Raw genomic sequence first — 18859 nt, 5'->3', positions numbered from 1 at the left:
AAACCAAGTCGTCTAAAAGCAACTTCAGGGTCATATAATAAAACAAGACAAAGTTGTGTTTTATTTTAAACTTATGCAAGATAAAAAAATAGATTATTTAGATGTAAACGTTATTTTTATTGAACCTATTCTTACTTTAATTAGTTTCTACTGGGTCTGCAAGTATTTGAATATCTTCGTTTAAAAATAAATAAAATAAACCGACCATAATAAAACTAGTAACCTTCACCCTTTAAAACTTTTTGTTAAATCATTAGGAAAAAAACTTTCAAAAATCTTTTTTTTTGCAAAGCAATCTGAATTTCCTTAAGTTTGATTCATACTTTATACTTCATCAGTAATGGATTCTTAAGTTTGGGGATAAATATTGTAAAATTTATCCTCCATTTATGTATTTTGTTTCCTATTTTTGAAGATCTCTGCTTTTTTATTTGAGGCCTCACGTAAAAAAATATGAGAGGTTAATCGAACAATTAAGCTTTCCTTACATGAAGTATCCATTGCAATTTTTTCCAAATAATATAATCGAAAGATAATATATGTACCTACATATAACGTGTTTCAAATATATTCATTGAAAATTCAATGGTCAGTCAACTTTTCAATATCAAGTCTTTTGATTTATACATGTTTTAATATTATTCGAGCATAAATTGAATATAAAAACATACATATTATAGTATGCCTAAAATAATATTTGTATAAAATTAATCTATTTACATCACAGAAGGGCAAAATTTAATTATGTATACCCAATTAAAATTCCAAGTGTCATCTGATGAAGAACCACTTAACACATATCAATCAGATATGCCTAGGCCTACCTGTATTCAGGGGCGTAGTGCGGTTTCAGTAGGGGGTGTAACACAGTCCCCGCTGTATAGACTATATGTTACATTAAATGTTTGACTTATTTGCATAAATTAAGAATAAGCATTAAGGAACTGGCGGTACTTTAAAATGTTTGTTTAATTTTAAATAATTCTGTTCCAGTCGATAAGTCTGTGTTTCAGTAAGAATTAATCCACCACAACGCAACTATATCCCTTGCTACTTTTCTGTTTTTATACTGACCAAATCTCAAGACCTATAAATACATATATTAAATAACCCGCCCAAAATTCATTCATGAACTTCGAAGCCCCAACAATCCCTTCCAGAAGAAGTAAAGTTTGTGTGTGGTTTAATATTATGAAACAAATATTTCCATGAAATATCTACGTATCCGCACCGCATTACCCATAACGAGTGTCGACCACGAACGACTCGACGCACCAGCCAGCAAGACCATATGTGAAGGTAAGCCAAACATTTGTCATTCGAATTATCCATTAACGAAAATTATTTGCATACGACCCGTCGGCGGGTAAGCATCGAGTTTCCTACTACTGCTTCCACTAAGTCTGAGTGCTGTGCCCAGTCTAAAATCCAACTCAAGACTCTAACGCTGCGCTGCTGTGGTGTAGTCGTCGTCGTCTTCGTGGTTTCTGTCGCTTCCTAGGCTCATATTAATTCCTCTGTTAAGTGTGATCTTTTGAGCTTCCAATAGCCAAGCTCAACAGACTAGTGTCGTTTGTCCAATCGCCCGGACGCGAACGGAACGGGATACTCACTCCAACTGCAACCGCGAGTCGTTTCGTTATTGCAGTGTTCATAACTTCCATGTCCTACTAAACAAAAATGAAAACGAGTTTTCAGCCTGCAGTGTGCATCTTTGAGATTCACGTGTGCCTATTATCTCGTTATCTTTGAGTGTGGATGACTTTCGAGTTTTGAGTTTCAAGTTTCGGGTGTAGATCGTGATACACGCGCCAAATTTCACCCAACGCAACGGAGATGTCCTAAGTGCGACGGAAAAATTAAAGTGCTGAAACGCTAGTAGATATTTAACACGACATACAAAGAAAAACTCGGATAGAAAAGGATTAACAATGCAAATGGAGATTTTCATATTGCCAACGTTAACGACGACTTTTCTTCTGTTTCTCTTAAATTTTGTGGCAACCTCTTTTACAAACTCAGATGCAATATTCTCGAAGGGACGAGAGATCATCATTACCGACGCGGTATGAATTTTTGTGTACTTAATTAAGAAATTGTCATGGTTATTTAGAGAAAGTTTAATTCAAAGGGAAATTATAAGTTTTATTTCATTTATTTCTTTTAAAATAATGAAAAATTGAAATTTCAACACAAATTAAAATGTGATGGTAAAACCAAGTAAAGATTGCGTCACATGTTGTCCTTCACATGGTTCAACAATATTGTTTTTTCGTTTTTCGGTTAGAATGTGCTATATGATTTTTGATTTGAATTTTTGCGGATTTTCCTGGAGGTTTTAAAATGCATTATGAAAATTATTTGTTAACCAATTGCCAAAGTTCTTGTATTTTACAAAACCACACTCTATACCATATTTTAGTGACAATGTTAACAAGAAAAATAATAGTAAATAAAAAAAATTAAATACTTTGAATGTTGTTACTAAAAGAATAATTTTGTTAATATTCTTTTAAAGTTTTTGAAATTTTTAAATTCTTAGTTGACTAGAAATATAAAATTTTCAAGTTCTGATACAAAAAAACGTTTACTTTGAGTTTGTAAATGTAATTGTATGTACTTTTATTAAAAACTGGAAAAAATGATTAGGGACTGTGAATTTCATAAGTGTTTTTAATTTTAGTGCATATAAAATAAATTTGGAAAAGGATAGATTGTAAATTTAGTGTTCAAAACTTTAAAAAATTCTGAAAAGAAAAAAGTAAAGTGCATGATAGAGCCCAGCAAAAAAATTAATAATAAATGTATCACAAAAGTGAAGAAGTCGAATTGAATAAATTCATTTATGAGGCATTTAAAATCTTATTTCTTCGAAAATTAGACATCGATACTTTATTTACATTCTTTCAAATTTGTGAAGTTAGGTGAACACAAACTGACTGTTTTTTCGCCATTTTTTGTTTACACAAAGAGTTCACATTCGTAGAATTTTAAAGACCAAAGGACTAGCAAGCATTTCAGTCTTGAACATAATTAAATTTCGATCGAAATGATAAAGGATAATTTACCATGAATATAAAAAGGCTAATTGAAATCAATCCGGGACATTTTTTTAATGGATATATAACTATGTTACCCTTTTGTTAGAAATGAAAATTATACACCGTTCGATCGGAAATCACACATAGAATTTTTTTGAGAAAAACAAAGTTTAGTTGCGCAATTTATTTTTTTGCTAAAAATTCATTTTTCTGTTTTCATGGCCGGAGCGAACGGAAATTAATTTTCCTGCTAATACTTTTATGTCTAAGGGGCCGGTTATAGCTATCAGTAAAATGTTTGTTTTTAGGTTTTGAACATTTTAGAGATTTATTTCTAGCAAAAGATTGATGCAATATGATGTATCCAATATTCAAGTATTTTTTGTTTCAAACAAAAACAATGCATTTAAAGTTAAATTTAATTTATAAATCCATTTTAATTTTGTTGATCCTGAAATTTTATTTAACTGATCAGCTTAGTGCCAAAAGCCAAACAAAATTAAACTTCGTTTTACTGTTGGTGTTGCAATTTATTTGGAAATATAAATTAAATAAAACTTCAAATGCATTGTTTCTATTTGAAAAAAATAATTGAATATATATAAAAAATGCATCTTATTGCATCAAGCTTTTGCTAGAAATAATTCTGTAACAGGTTCAAACACTAAAAACAAAAATTTGACTGATGGATTTTACTGATAGCTATAACCGACCCTTTACTGTTGAAAGCAACAGTCAATAAAATGTCCGAGACGCGAAGCTCGATGTTATGATCGCAAGAAAACAATATTTAATGGCGTAAATTTGCTGATTGCTTTAAACGTTCACCAGTAAAACATTTGACATTCCTCCTGTTTTAAATTGTACTGATAGCTATAACCGGCCCCTAAAAGTAAAACGTATACTTTCCACTGATTTTATTCCAATTTCACACAATTCCAATGATTTCTGTCAGTAAAAATTTGTCGGTGGATTTCAATCAGGAAATTTGTCTTAATGACATACAGTTTTAATGATCGCTATAAATGACCTGCCAACTAAATTCCAATGATTGTTTTGAATGATGAAAACCAATGATGGCTTTAATTGGCCCCTAAGTAAGAGAGATCAATTATCTCCTTTGATTCGTTCCATCGTAAGATCTTGTCACCTAAGAAATTTAACAGGCTGTTGGTAGTTTAATGCTATTGTTCGTTCAATTATGTAAAATAAGGTAGTGAAACAGTTCATTGACACCCAGGACCTACTAGTGACTTATAACTTTCAACTTTTCCTGTATACGAATGGTGTCAGGTATAGTGGGGACCTACAGTGTTTGCTTATTACTCGCGAGAGGCAATACCCGTGAACAATACTTTCGGTCGCACAGACAGGTATTGAACCCAAGATCTCTAACATGGCAGGTCTACGGACTAACAATGTCATAAGTCATGTCAAAGTCAAGAGCGCTTTTGTTAATTAGATTAGATTAAAAGCTATTTTCGAGACATTTAGAGTCCTTTAAATAAAATTTTATTTAACACGTGAAGAGCTTTTAAGCATACGAGTATGTGGACATTTTCAGAAGGCTCATTTAAATTAATCCTCCCTTCCTGTACTCACAACACTCGCACATTTATTCAGTAATAAAAAGTAATTTCTGTTGGAAAATAATGTGATTTTGGTACTTTTTTTGGCTGATTGACCGCATTTCATTTGTGATTGGTAAGAAATTCATTAAAATTCGCTTCACATATGACTGTTTTAAATTTCCTCGTTACAGTGGCAGTGGTAATGGCACGCGCTGCAATTGCCAACAGTGGGACATGTTGTTTCAAAATTCGGGCTAAAAAAGGTTCTGAATTGCATCGGCTCAAACCTTAAACTAAAGTTAATTGCTTATTGCTTGTTTTGAGCATGGGATGTTCTGATTCCGTATTGTAGCTGTAGGTGCCCTGACCAAAAAGCTGGATTAGCTATTTTTTATTTATAGGCACGGAAATAATTGTATTTTCTGATCTGATTTGAAAACTGTGTCATTGGATTCACTTTGTAAAAGTCTTCGACAGGCAATTATAACATAGATAGTTTAATTTTTGGTATTTGGCTTATTAATAGAAATAATATTTTTTTAAATATACTTTAATTAAATATTCCACTGTGTGCGGTGTTTCTCATAATACTGTCTCCAGAGTCTATTCTGAGGCCATACAAAATATTGTTTTGGCTTTTCTTATAGTAGTTCATATAGCATGTGCTATGTTTATGTGCAAACAATTTTATACTTATGCATACGTTATTTAAGATACGGTTTTTGTCTGAAAACAAAATTGTTTAAATAATTACGAATCAATCCTGTTCACGTAATATTAGTTATGATGTTGTTTATTTTTACATAATACTTTTTAACTTGGTTTACTTCCTTTAAATAATATATTAAAGGTTAAATTTTGATTACGTGTAATAAATATTGGTATTCAAAATAAAAATGATTACATACAAACCTACATAAAATTTAAATGAAACATGACATTCATTGTTGCAATTAAATTTTTAGTTAACCTTACTTTTGAATAGTGTAGACATTTTTCTTTCCTTTTGTTCAAAAATGTTTATTTTCAGATAATAAATCAGTGCAAAACTGTATAGGGATAGGAAGTCTTAAAATCATTTTAAATTGTAGTTTTTGGATTAAAATGGTTTGAAAACACATCAAAATAACAAAAGTGTCTTGATCTTAAAGCTGTGATATTACGTGGTATATGTATATAGGTACCGCATGGTTAATTTGATTATTTTTTTCTGTTTTGATTCGTGATTTGTTTTGTTAATTGATTTTGATTTGGGTCAGTGCCATTTGAAGTAAAGATTTCTTACGAAAAATCATTACAATATATTTTACGAATTCATCCTAAATCAAAAAATTATTAAACTAATTGATAAACGTTCTATTTACTGTTTGGGAAAAAAATTAAAATAATAATTAATGAATTTTAAAATTCTTTAAATGCTGTAAAGTATATTGACGTATCCTATGAATATTTAATTATTATTGGTGTGCATTGTTTTAAAAAGAAAATCACGAATTAACGTGAATACCATATAACTAAGTTAGTAAAATGAACTGTTAAATCATTAATTAAATGAAAGTGGCTGAAAAAAGTTTCAAGGTTTGTAAATACATATATTTACTTGGGGTCTCTATGTTTTGAGACTACATACATGACTTATAGATATAATTTAGAAAAGTTATTAAGTACATATTAGTTTTTTAATTTACCAACTCACGAAATTTGAATTCCGTCATTTAAGATAGGGTGTTTTTTAGACGCTTACATATTTTCGATCGATGTTGTCTATGGTTTGTTAGTTGAATATGGGGACATACACTGATATCCCGGTTTTTATATTCCCGTTTCTTAAAATCCCGATTTTAAAATCCAGTTTTTTTTTATAACCCTGCTTTTTATAATCCCGATTTTTTATAATCCCGATTTTTTATAATCCCGCTTGATTATTTAAAATTAAACAACTAGTTTTGAATATAAAAAATTAAATCATATTGAAAAATGAGGTATTTTTCTTGATTCATTTTATTGTAACCTTTAACAAAAATAATAATCAAAAAATACAAATATAAAGTAAAGTAGTATTCTTTTAAAACAAAACAACAAACTCAGATTAAAATTCACAAAGTTAATGATAGGGATAAGACCGTTTTCGAGAGGTAGATTTGCAGTAGGATGCATTTTGTTTGTGCTACAATTAATATTGTAAACAAAAACTATTGTTGTAAGTACAGTAAAGATAAAACAAATTACGATATTATTATATATTAGTTTTATTTGTAATTATTACATACATATTAGTCAAGTAATTTAACATTCAAACCATTGACTCCTATTGTTATTCAGTTTAATGCACTTCTTTTGTAGAAAAAAACGAAATTGTCGGGATTTGACGGGATTTTAAAAAGGTTTCCGATACACTCCTATTCAAATCTTATTATTATTGTTTTAGAAATAAGAATGTTTCTGCCATTAGGATGAATCGGGAGCACTTTCGAGAATGACCGATTGTTTTATTTCACAAGTCAATCAGCTTAACGTTCGACGGCATTTGGTTCAAGCAAAAGAGCGTAACTTTTCATAAAATTTGTTTGGTTATTAATTGTTAGCATAATCAATTTAATGACATAACCTTATTTCCAAAAGTTATATAGTTTTTTTTATAGATCTCAAGTTTTCAAAAAAACACTCGATGTGTTGAATAAGCAAAACATCAATCTAAAAAAAGCAAACAGACGTTCAAAATTAAATGAAAACCCCAGGGACGCTACTTTTTCAAATTTTAGGAATAATCGGTAATTGAGGATTACAGGCCCGGATTAATAGGGGGCTAGGGGGACCTGTAGCCCCGGGCCCCTTGAAACGAGGGCCCCATCCCATTAAGAAATTTAAACTGTAAAACCGCGATATTCAAACTGTACAATCTATTAAACCCCAAAAATAAAAACCAAAATTAATTGACCCCATAAAATCCAAACTAGAAAGCTATATACAACCCATTTAGCCCAACTCACAATTAATCACATAAACTTTAAACCAACATAGCTCAACTCGCTTGTATATCCAAAAGGTCAAACCCGCATAGCCCAAGTCGCTATTAACCCAAAACTGTATACCAAAAAAAAAATCAATGCAGCCTAACTCAGCAAAAATTAATCCCAAATCCAAAAAAACTCGAAAGCTATATACCCCAAAAACGTTACACCCATATAACCCAACTCGCAATTAATCCTATAAACTTTAAACCCACATATCTTAACTCGCTAGTATCTCCAAAAAGTGAGTTTAAATAGATTTGACGCCACCAATTCGTATTTGCAAAAAGTGGAACTAGATTTAAACGTACATAGCTAAAAACATGATGCTGTCATTGATTGAATATTTAAAAAATACACGAGATAATTTTTCACAAATTGAAATAGAATCGAAAGAAAAGAAAAATTACAAAAATATTGAACGACGCACGGAGAAATAGAATCTGATAAGTTTAGAATTGGCGCTTTTTACATCACTGATATCTTTAAAATTGTTTGCAATATTTTAAGTATAAGTAAAAATAAAGCAAACAATTTAGTCGAAATTTATCATAAAGATTTAGAAATTGAATTGAAAATTGGCCTTAGAATATTCGTAACAATACCTATAGCTAATTGTGAATATCTTTCTCAGTCCTTAAAAGAATACAAAATATGTACCGATATTCCATGTTGGATGAAAGATTATCATCTCTAACTCGTTTAGCAATTGAGATCGATTGAGTTTAATGTTTTGGTTCAAGATTTTGTAAAAATGTAATTGAGAAAAAAAAAATGTTGTTGAAACTCATTCAATTTAATAAATACTAATTACTAAATAATTTGTTACTTTGAATATTTAGAGTTTAGAATAATCAAAAAGAAATGGTTTGACGGTTCTAAGATCATGGTTTTTAGATTAATTACAAGTTGTTTTATGTTGGTTTAACGCTTTAGGGTTTACGATTTTGTATTGGCGATTGCAAAATAAACACATTTAATTTTTCAAAAACGTTAAAAAAGAGCCCCTGATGAATAATTAGCCCCGGGTATCAAAAATTCTTAATCTTATCGAGGGTTGGAGCACTTGGGGTATAGCTTCTTGGATTTTCCATGCGTCGGGTTATTGGGATGGCTCGCTTGGGGTTTAGGACGCTCTGGGTTGGCACGCTTGGGTTTATATCTTTTTAGGGGGCCTGAAATTTGAAATAGCCCCGGGCCCCCATTTTTCTTTAATCCGGGCCTGGAGAATTATATATTATATTTGTACATTATATTATAAAATTAAGCACTAATGTACGTTTCTTGTAACGAACTTTTCGGGTCTAATGAAAACTGGCTTTTAATTCTACAGCCGATATGTTCAAAGTTAAAATCATAAAAAAGAGGTCAATATAATTGGTCCTCAATACTTTTATTAGATTTATTTTCTACCTTAAGAAACTTTAGCAAGTTAGGTCTTAACCAATGCTTTCAACGCTAATAGGGACTACATATGTATATTTAATTGTCTTTATTTTTATTAACCGAAGTATACAAATGACCGCATTCTGTTTTACAGATCGAATTTGCATATATTTGTTGGTTTTAAAAGAGGTCATTGTTTCCATTTCGTAATTTTGCACGTACACGCAATAAACACTCCTTGTTTTAAATTTAATACATAAAATATCAAACTGGTATGTACGAGGTGTGTTCAGAAAATAGAGCCTTTAAATTCGCAGGTTTTGAGAGTATAGATTGTCACTATATTTGTTTTAACACTTATGTTTGTTTACATGTCCTTGAAGTACGAAAGCATTTTTAAATGTTTTATTTTTGTAGCTTGTTTGTGATTTATATCAGACAAATTTGCATACAAATGTTGGATTTTACTCAAAATTCAAAGCGTATTGAGTCATATGACTTGAAAATATTCTTGAACTTTTTTTTCTTTAAAGACCCTTTACTAAACTAAGATGTTATGTTTCAAACATTGTGCAAATTTGGCTTTAGTAGCTATTTGGTTAAGGTCCTGGTGTACTCCAAAAGGGCAAGTTCTTGTTTTTCTAAATACTATAATCTCGCTAAATTGAATATAATTTGTTTGCATTTAGGTTTTGTTGCTGTGTGCCTTTGAATAAGTAAGTGTTGATAATATAATTAAGTTGTTTTTTTGTTTTTAGGTCAGGTGTGCCTTATGCTTTTGGGTTAATTGATCAATTAATTTTGTATCATATGAATATAATAAAATTTGTTCAAGTTGTTCTTAAGACAACTATGTTTAAGTGTTTGGATGTTGTGCAATAAATTCGAACGCCCTTCAGCTTTCTTAAATATGATAATTTGCTAGGGTCGGAAGTAGAAACAATTTAGAGCGGGGAATTTGAAAAATGAGATTTTTATGTATGTATAAAATTTTATTGTAGGTACATATGAGTCATTACTTGAAATAAATTATGTATATCCATAAGTTTTGATACGTTTGCCATTAAACCAAGGATCTCTTCATAATTCACCTGTATACATGGATGGCGTGATAGTTAGTGCGGAGGACAGTTTTGGTCTTGGGCTTAATTCCTGTGCCATCTAAAATTTTTCACTGGTTCTGCCTCTTGCGAATAATTGACGAATCCTCCAAGAGTCATTCTAACAATGAAAAGTGCTTTCTCAAAGGAATCTATCGGATTCGGCTTAAGACCATTGCATTGCATTCCATTCAATCCCTGACAACATTACTCGCAAACAGGAATGGTTAAGAGTTGTAAGTTACTAGGCTCTACTTCTCAACGGAATGTTACGCCACCTAATTTATTTGTTTGTATACCTATGCATGTTAAGTATAACTTCAATCTCTCCTAGCCAGTGTTGTTTCCTATAAACATTTTTAATCAGCGAAAACAAGAGAAAGACCGTTTGAAGTCACAGTCTAGGGAAGAATTACTCCGATCTGCATAAATGATGTATTGTTTGATATATAGTGAAGCATTGCAAAAGTTGAGAGCTTTAATAAATGATTTTAAACGTCTATCCATCGAAATACTTAAGCAATTTCTGCAACCATACCTAATTAAACTTCTTAAATATCCAATAAAAGTAAATAGTTCCTGTTACATCTTTAAATTTATAATTTAATTTCAAGAGGATATAGGAACACATATAAATCCACACTTACATAAAAGCAAGATAATTTATATTTGTCGATAATTGTAAAAGTGAAAGTATTAAGATACAATCTGAACTTTATGTTAATTTGCATAGTAATTGTATAAAGGTAAAAAAAAAAGCTGAAAAAGACTCTCATAAGTAAGATATAATATTTGTTCTCATTATATTTACTAGTGGGGCTTACTTGTTTTTTTACTCGAAATGCATACAAACCGTTTAAACTTATCCTTTATATAATTACCTCAATCATAATGACACTACCATTATTAAGGAAGTCATTATTCTTTAAAGTATTTTAATCCAGCGTTTGTATTAATTTTTTTTATTTAAATTTTTGGTTTGAATAAAACCAATCAAAACTGTTTTTATCGTCTTTTACATTTGTTTTTTGCAAGTAGAACTACTTACCACTTTTTTTAGTGAAATGAAAAACCATTTTAAATTATGACAACAAATTTTTTGTGTTGGTCACCAGTTATGCTTTTTATTAAATCGGTACAAGTAGAATTTTTGAACACTTATAAATGGTAGACTTAAGTAATACAGGGTCCGGCAAAAAGATCTCCATATTTTAAAAGGCAATGACAAATAAATAAACAATTTAACAGAAAAATTGAATCAGACTTCTTTGTGATTCCTAGTAAAGTGATTTAAGTTTGGTGGGAGAAAAGTCTCAATTATGTGACAGTAGCAATCCGCATTAACTGTAACTTTTTGCCCATTTTTTTCAAAAAAATATGGACCTAACCCACCAAATTCCTCAACAGCACATCAAACTGTCACATATGTGTGTAAGGGTCACGCCATTATGATTACTAAAAACGGCACCCGGAATACCATTTTATCTATAAATAGCTTTTATATAAACATCTAAAAATCCCGGAGTTTCTTTTGCTGGACCCTGTCCTTAGAAAGGGCGGTTGAATTGGTCCGATGTTGATTTTGAATAAAACACAAATTATTTAGGAGCTTATTGCCTTTTGTTTTATAATGATAATGTTGGTATGGTTCAGTTTTGTATGGAACAAAATATCGGCCAAATGACCGCCGCTATCTCGGAGGCACACCTCCATCCGATGGTCAAAATTTTCGATGGCGCTGAGGCATAATTGAGGTTCTATGCCGTTTATCCCATCTTTAAGCTCTTGAATTGTTGATGGCTTATTGACGTACACCTTTTTTTGTCAAATACCCCTAAAGAAAGTCCAACGGCGTCAAATCATATGATCTTGACGGCCAATTGACACCGCCACCAAGTGGGATAACACGGTTATTGTATTGTTGCGCAAAAGAGCCATTGTTTCGTAAGCAAGTGTCAACGCCCTCTTGAAACCACACATCGTCCACATAAATATCTTCCACTTCGGGCTATACAAAGTTCATTCACAGTAACTGCCTGATCGACATTATTTTGGACAAAATACGTCCCACCGCCAGCCCATAAACCGCACCAAACAGTAACTCTTTGTGGGTGCATTGGTTTTTCAACAATCACGCTTGGATAATCATTCGCCGGTAATTCTGTTTATTGACGAATCCACTGAGGTGAAAATGCGCCTCATCCCTGAAGATAATTTTTTTTCCAAAATTGGACATCCATTAATGCCATTTTTTGCCACAATGGACGACGCTTGAAATTTTCAACATGCTTTACTTCTTGAGAAAATGCTATGAGAGGTGCAGTTGTTGGGCACGACGAACGAGTTAAGGTAAACGGCTCTTTAGTTCAGCCACACTATTGCGAACAGGAGCAATATGTTCTGCAGAACGAGCTGTACGAGCATGCATTGGTGTTTTAACATCTACTTCAGACCCGGTTTGCACAAATTTGTACACGATTTTTCTGATTGTACGCACATTTGGACGGTTAAATTGACCGACAAAATCACGAAATGCATTTTTATTTGAACATCCATTATCAAAATAAGTCTTAATTACAAATTGAGTTAATCTAAAATTGAGAAATGTCAAATAAAATACAGAAAAAAACTTGACGTTTAGTTGGGGTTTGCGTTCATTATCGGGCCTTAAAATTTAACCACCCTTTAGAATCTCAAGAAGAACTTACGCTATGCAGTTGAAATACTTAAAATTTGGAAATTTTGTTTAGATTCTTTAGGGTGAGTTATACATGAGAGTAGTATCTAAGAACATGACTGTGTTGGGTACTGCCTTTTAATGCAAGACCTTGACTTCCTATACACCTTTGTATGAACATTCTACTAAAAATAAACTTTAATAACTTCGAAGATACAGTATTTACTTCTTAGTACGAAGAATTTATACGAATTATCTTAAATAGAAATTATTTATTGGGCAGTTGAGATTTTCAATTACAATGCATTATAAGTTCACTTTTAACACGCTATGATTAATTGTTTTGTTAAATGTTCATACAACAAGTGCACGGGTCTGCTAATAGTAACAATAAAGACAATGAAGTATCAACTAAATATATTAACTAACAAAAAAACGCCACTGTATCGTACGTTCATACGTATGATGCCATTAAGATGCTTCAAGGGCGTTGAAATTGTTTGTTAATAAAAAAATATGTAGGTCATTTAAGTTTAAGCATTTTTAATCAATTAAACCACGTTAACCAAAAATGTTTACGTAATAGGTATCATGTAGGTTGTTTGCACTTGTCGACATTTACCTTTTTATTATTTCTTTCTACGGAGATTTTATATTGTTTTGTTTTATTTTTTAGGTAAAACGAATTAAACGAGATGGATACCCTGTTGAAGTGCACACAGTCCAAACACTTGACGGCTACATACTTAAACTGCATCGAGTTCCGTACAATGGTGGTGAACGCAGACCGGTTGTCTTTCTGATGACCGGAATATATGCGTCATCTGATGCCTGGGTGCTAAACGGTCGAGAGAATTCATTGCCTTACTTGCTTTCTAACAATGGATACGATGTTTGGATAGGCAACAACAGGGGGAACATTTACACAAAGAAAAACATCAAGTACTCGCCCAATGAGCGAGAGTTTTGGAATTTCAGCTGGCACGAAATGGGGGTTTACGACTTGCCTGCCATGGTTGATTACATCCTTGACCTGACTGGCCAAAAAACAATGCATTTCGCAGGAGTTTCCCAAGGAGCAACCATTTTTCTAGTCATGAACTCGATGTTTCCCCAATATAATGAAAAATTCGAAACGGCTCATCTGCTGGCACCTGTTGCTTTTGTCGATCATACAAAAGGCCCTTTGGCTGGCATATTTGCAGGAATACTGGGCACTCGGAACTTCTTGTCGATAATGCTTGAAGGTGTTGAGATGGTTTCTACTAATAAATTTGTGAAACGCCTCCTGACCATGGGTTGCCTGCAGGACGAAAATCCACAAATGTGTGCGAGTAGAATTTGGCCAGCGGTAGGATACGACTCCATGCATCTGAACAGGGTATGTATAATTTTGAATTATTATTTAATACTATTGATTTTAATTTTAAATTTAATTTTTTCAAGACTCTAATTCCTGATATAATGGCAAACTTTCCAGTTGGTGGATCATTCAAGCAAATCATGCACTATTTGCAAAGCTATAACTCTGGCAAGTTTCGACAGTACGATTATGGACCGAAAAAGAACAAGATGGTTTACAATCAGACGAATCCCCCTGAATATCCATTGGAAAAGGTTACCGTTCCTACGTTTATTTATTTTTCTGTGAAAGATTATATCGTTTCGGTCAGGGATATCCAACGATTGGTTAGCCATTTGCCAAACGTTCATGCTCTCTACCAAATGCCATGGGAGAAATGGAATCACCTCGATTTCATTTGCGGACATGGAGTCAGGGAATATATTTTCGACAAAGTTGTTGATATCGTCAATGCCTATACGTATTACAAGGAAAAACGAAAAGATATAAGTAATTTTTAAGTGTATGTTAAAAAATTGTGATGCGACTGAAACCAAAATGTAAAATAGTTTTAATTTTAACGATATAATAATTTAAATAAATATACATACATAAATAAAATCATCGAAGGAAAAGAAAGAATTTTCAGTATTGTATTTTTTATATGACTTCAATTTCACCGACTGTTCTTTGAATTTCCTTTCATTTGACCTTACAAATATTTCAGTTATTTTTCCCATCACTTGACTGCTATCGATTGATTGCACAGACTTAATGCTTTCATTTGAATTCTTTTGAAATCTTCATTATTATTATGCAGGTTCCGTTCAAGCAACATAAGGGACTTGAAAGTAAAGCAAGTTTCCAGCTCAGCATCTGATTAGCCAGCTGCTAAAAAATTGCCTTTCAATAAGGCAACTTTATTGGAAACTTGACTGGAAAGTAAGTCAAGAAAAATCTCCCTAACTATTAAGTCAAGTCAATCAACTGTCAAGTAGAAAGCTAATTAATTGCTCTAGGATTTATTTATTTTTTGCACAACTTCATTTAATGTTCTCAGTAAAAAGGTTCCTTGTCAATTTGGAAAAGAAATAAATAATATTTCTTTACAATACAAATTACAAATCTTTATGAACTTGTAGCTTGCATGATGACTGTTTTGTAGACAATAATTTGTTTGGTACTTTTTTTATGAACATAAATTGTAGGTTTGCAAATTAAAGTTCTTTATTTGCCTTGGTCAAAATGTACGTTCCAAGAATGAAGTTGACTGCAAATTAAGTCCTTCTTATGTTGCCTGAACCTGCCCATTACAATGCTCGTGATTGATAATGAAGGCAAATACTTCAAAAGAATCCAGGATTAGGTTAGGTTAAAGTGGGAGTGGCTGTCTATGATGGAGTAGGACACACTTAGCCCAGTTTAATAGCCCATTGTGCTAAAACATTAATCTTCAGGCTTTCTTCTAAGCTCAATGAAACTTGTTTGAGTCCCTAAAGAAGAAAAAAATTAAGAATTCTTCAAGGCACTTCTTGTTTTTTTGAGCTAGAGCAGGGCATGTATAGAGAGGGTGAAGAACTGTTTCCTCCTCTTCCTCATCCATACAGCTTCTGCAAAAATCATTTGAGAATATGACAAGCCGCGTAGCCTGCTTTCATATAAGACAGTGCCCGGTTGTGACATCAATTATCGAGCTAATATGCGATCTGCTTAGAGATAGCAAGCACCTCTCGCTTTTAATCAAGATGTTTTCTCTGACACGTGGTGATGTTATTCCACCAGATTTTTGCCGTCTTCATAGCGTCCTGCATTAGCAATAGTTTACATGTAGCGGTTGGTATGCCAGCATTTGCCAAACGTGGTAGAATGGGTTGTACTGTACCATTTCGGATATCAGATGTTGATATCACGTTTTGTTTATGCCACGACAAGACCTCTTTTATCGTCAAAATTTCATCCTGGAACACGCTACAATATAGTAGGCTCGTTTCACACTACACGGTGTTGACCGTACAGCAAAAAACCAGAAGGTATAAACCGGATCAATGGCTAATTACACATAATACGGTTTTAACCGTACGGTAAAACACGATATATGTATGCAGGATTCCTGTCCTTAGTATACTTTTTCACAGTGTCTTGAAGTTGCTGATCGAATTCTGCCGCACGAATAAAATCGTTTGATGTGAAAACAAGCATTTCGTCAATTACGCCACTAAGCTTACCGCGCCGTATTGCTGCCGTATACTGTAGTGGCAGTAGACGGTTGCTACACGGTGCGGCGCCGGCATTTTGCCGTGACTGTATAATATGAAAGGGTATATGCTCTTCTTAGCGCCTCTAAAAAAATGTCGCCGTCCGGTTTTTTTCCATACGGTGAAAACCGTATAGTGTGAAGCGAGCCGTAGGGAAGGCGTTCGGAGTACACACATTTTTTTATTATTATTTTGTTATCTTTTCTTTTTTACAATAATTTACAAAATAATAATTTAAAAAATGGCATACTTTTAAGTGTAAAAAAGAAAAAGATACAAAAGTTATTCTGTATCCATTTAAGCCTAGTGACGAATGACCCTTTAAAAATAAAAATAAATGTATTACGTGTGGGATCACGTTTTAATTATTTGTATATAAATAAAAATGTAAAATGCTAGAAAAACTGATGCAAATGTAATAAATAATTTTAATTTATAAGAGAAGAATATAATTATAAAATTTTTAAAAACATAAAGAATATTCAAAAAAATACAAAGTTTATTAAACTACATTGTTTATCAATAATTTTTTGATTTCTGAGCTACCTATTGTAAAGTGCCATATTTTGACTTTTTTTAAAAAGAGGCTTTATTGTGAGGCAGTTTATTTAAAATTTTAGGTGCTATGACATTGAAAAAATTCGAGTAGAGGGTTTTGTTAGAGGCTGGAACTTTAACTAAACATTTGCCATTTATGCTCAAGTTGTACTAATTTGAGTTTCGAATTGCAGAAGGAACCACTACGCATAAAGAAAATTTTAAGTACTTTATAAAAATAAAGATGTTTTAGCGGTAAGATATGAAGATTATTAAATAAACGCCATGTGCTAATAAATCTGTTCGTTTTGCAGATAATTCTTATTACCAACAAGGATTTTGAGCAAGATGGTCTTAACATAAAAATGTTTCGAGTAACAGATAACATTTACTGTTTTAATTGTGATGTGTGTGCTTTGCAGATCAGATTTTTATCAAATTAAATACCTAGATATTTGAAACTCTCAACCGACTCTATTTTAAAACAAGTAGATGAACAGATAACATTTTAGGTGTAGTTTTTACTATTGCAAGTGTGGATCGACACGCAAATTTTTTTACATTCTGCAGAGTGAAAATAAATGTCGCAATCAATTGCTTTTACATTTTGTAAACTGCAAATCATAAGATTTGTTTTTTCGCTTACTAATAGCTCATGTTTTGAAAACCATTGTCTTAAAACTTGCAAGTCTATTTGTAGTTTAACTAATGATTCAAATTAGTTACTGCTTTCGTACGTAATAGCCATATCCTCAGCAAAAGCCGTTACACTACTACTCAAATGTTGCTGGAATATGGAATTCACATATATTAAAAACAAAACTGGGCCCAATACAGAACCTTGCGGTACACCAATACTAATATTCATGACCTCGCTAAAGACATTTCGAAGTCTTGCTTTTTGAGTGCTGTGGCTTAAACAGGAAGCAAACCAGTTATGAATTTCACCTGTAAAACCAGCTTTATAAAGTTTGTTCAAAAAAATATCATGATTGACAATATTAAATGCTTGAGTCATGTCAATAAATAAAGCTATGGTATTACTTTTTTTTTGTTAAAACCCTCGCATATTTCGTTGCATAATTTAAATATTGCATCTTCTGTTGAAATCCAAATTGACTATCACTTCAAAAAAAAACTATTTTATTTAAAAATGTTCCCATTCGCAACTTCAAAAGCTTTTCAAATACCTTATAGAAAGTATGGAAATGAGTCTAAATTGGCTTAAACATTTTCTGCTGCTTTATTTCTTAAATTTAAACGGTATAACTTCCGCAACTTTTAATGATTTTGGAAAAATACCACAAGTAATACTCTTGTTAAACAAGTAGGCTAAAATGTCAGCAATATAAAAAGCTATATTTTTTAAAAGATTAAAAGATTATTATATTATTATATATACCATTGAGTGTTTGTTATCAAGCGACATTATACATTTGAAAACTTCATGTGACGAACAAGGTTAAAAAACACAAGCCAAATCTGAAAACATATCACAACTACATGGTTTTGATTCAGTCGCAATACCTTCACCAACTTCTTCTTTTGTTTTTGATGCATCTGTATAAAAGTGGACTCGTGTTCGAGGAATACCCTATCCTTCTAGAGAGATCTTGAAGTTATAGATATGGGAGTTTCTGTCGAATTGCAGTATGGGGATGGTGTATTCTGTGTGCTTTGGAATTGATTGTAAATACTTATGAATTACAAAGTGCCCAATCTTACTGTTAACCTACTACGACGAAGCTATAAGGCGAATAGCAAAGCTTGCAGCGATTTGTTTGCTACATATATCAAGAGGTGTTAGATAGAATAGGGTGTCCAGTGCCGCAGATGGGGTCGTGACTCGTGCGAAGCGATCCGCTTATATATAGGCAAGCTGAACGGTGGACTTTATTAATTTTGTCGCGGTTTATAGCCTTTTCTAAATCAGTCAACC

At 32.2% G+C, this 18859-nt stretch overlaps 1 protein-coding gene across 1 annotated transcript; it reads left to right on the top strand.

Moving 5' to 3' along the window:
- Positions 1-1307: 1307 nt before the first annotated feature.
- On the top strand, positions 1308-14776 carry LOC129939893 (lipase 3). Its single transcript, XM_056048077.1, has 3 exons — positions 1308-2066; positions 13463-14167; positions 14233-14776. The coding sequence occupies exons 1-3, from the start codon at positions 1932-1934 to the stop codon at positions 14647-14649; spliced, it is 1257 nt and encodes a 418-aa protein (XP_055904052.1). The 5' UTR covers positions 1308-1931; the 3' UTR covers positions 14650-14776.
- The last annotated feature ends 4083 nt before the right edge of the window (positions 14777-18859 follow it).

This window comes from Eupeodes corollae, chromosome 1, assembly GCF_945859685.1.
Source record: "Eupeodes corollae chromosome 1, idEupCoro1.1, whole genome shotgun sequence".
NCBI classification, from domain to species: domain Eukaryota; kingdom Metazoa; phylum Arthropoda; class Insecta; order Diptera; family Syrphidae; genus Eupeodes; species Eupeodes corollae.
Note: the sequence above shows the minus strand (reverse complement) of the source record. Positions and strands in the feature narration are given on the sequence as shown.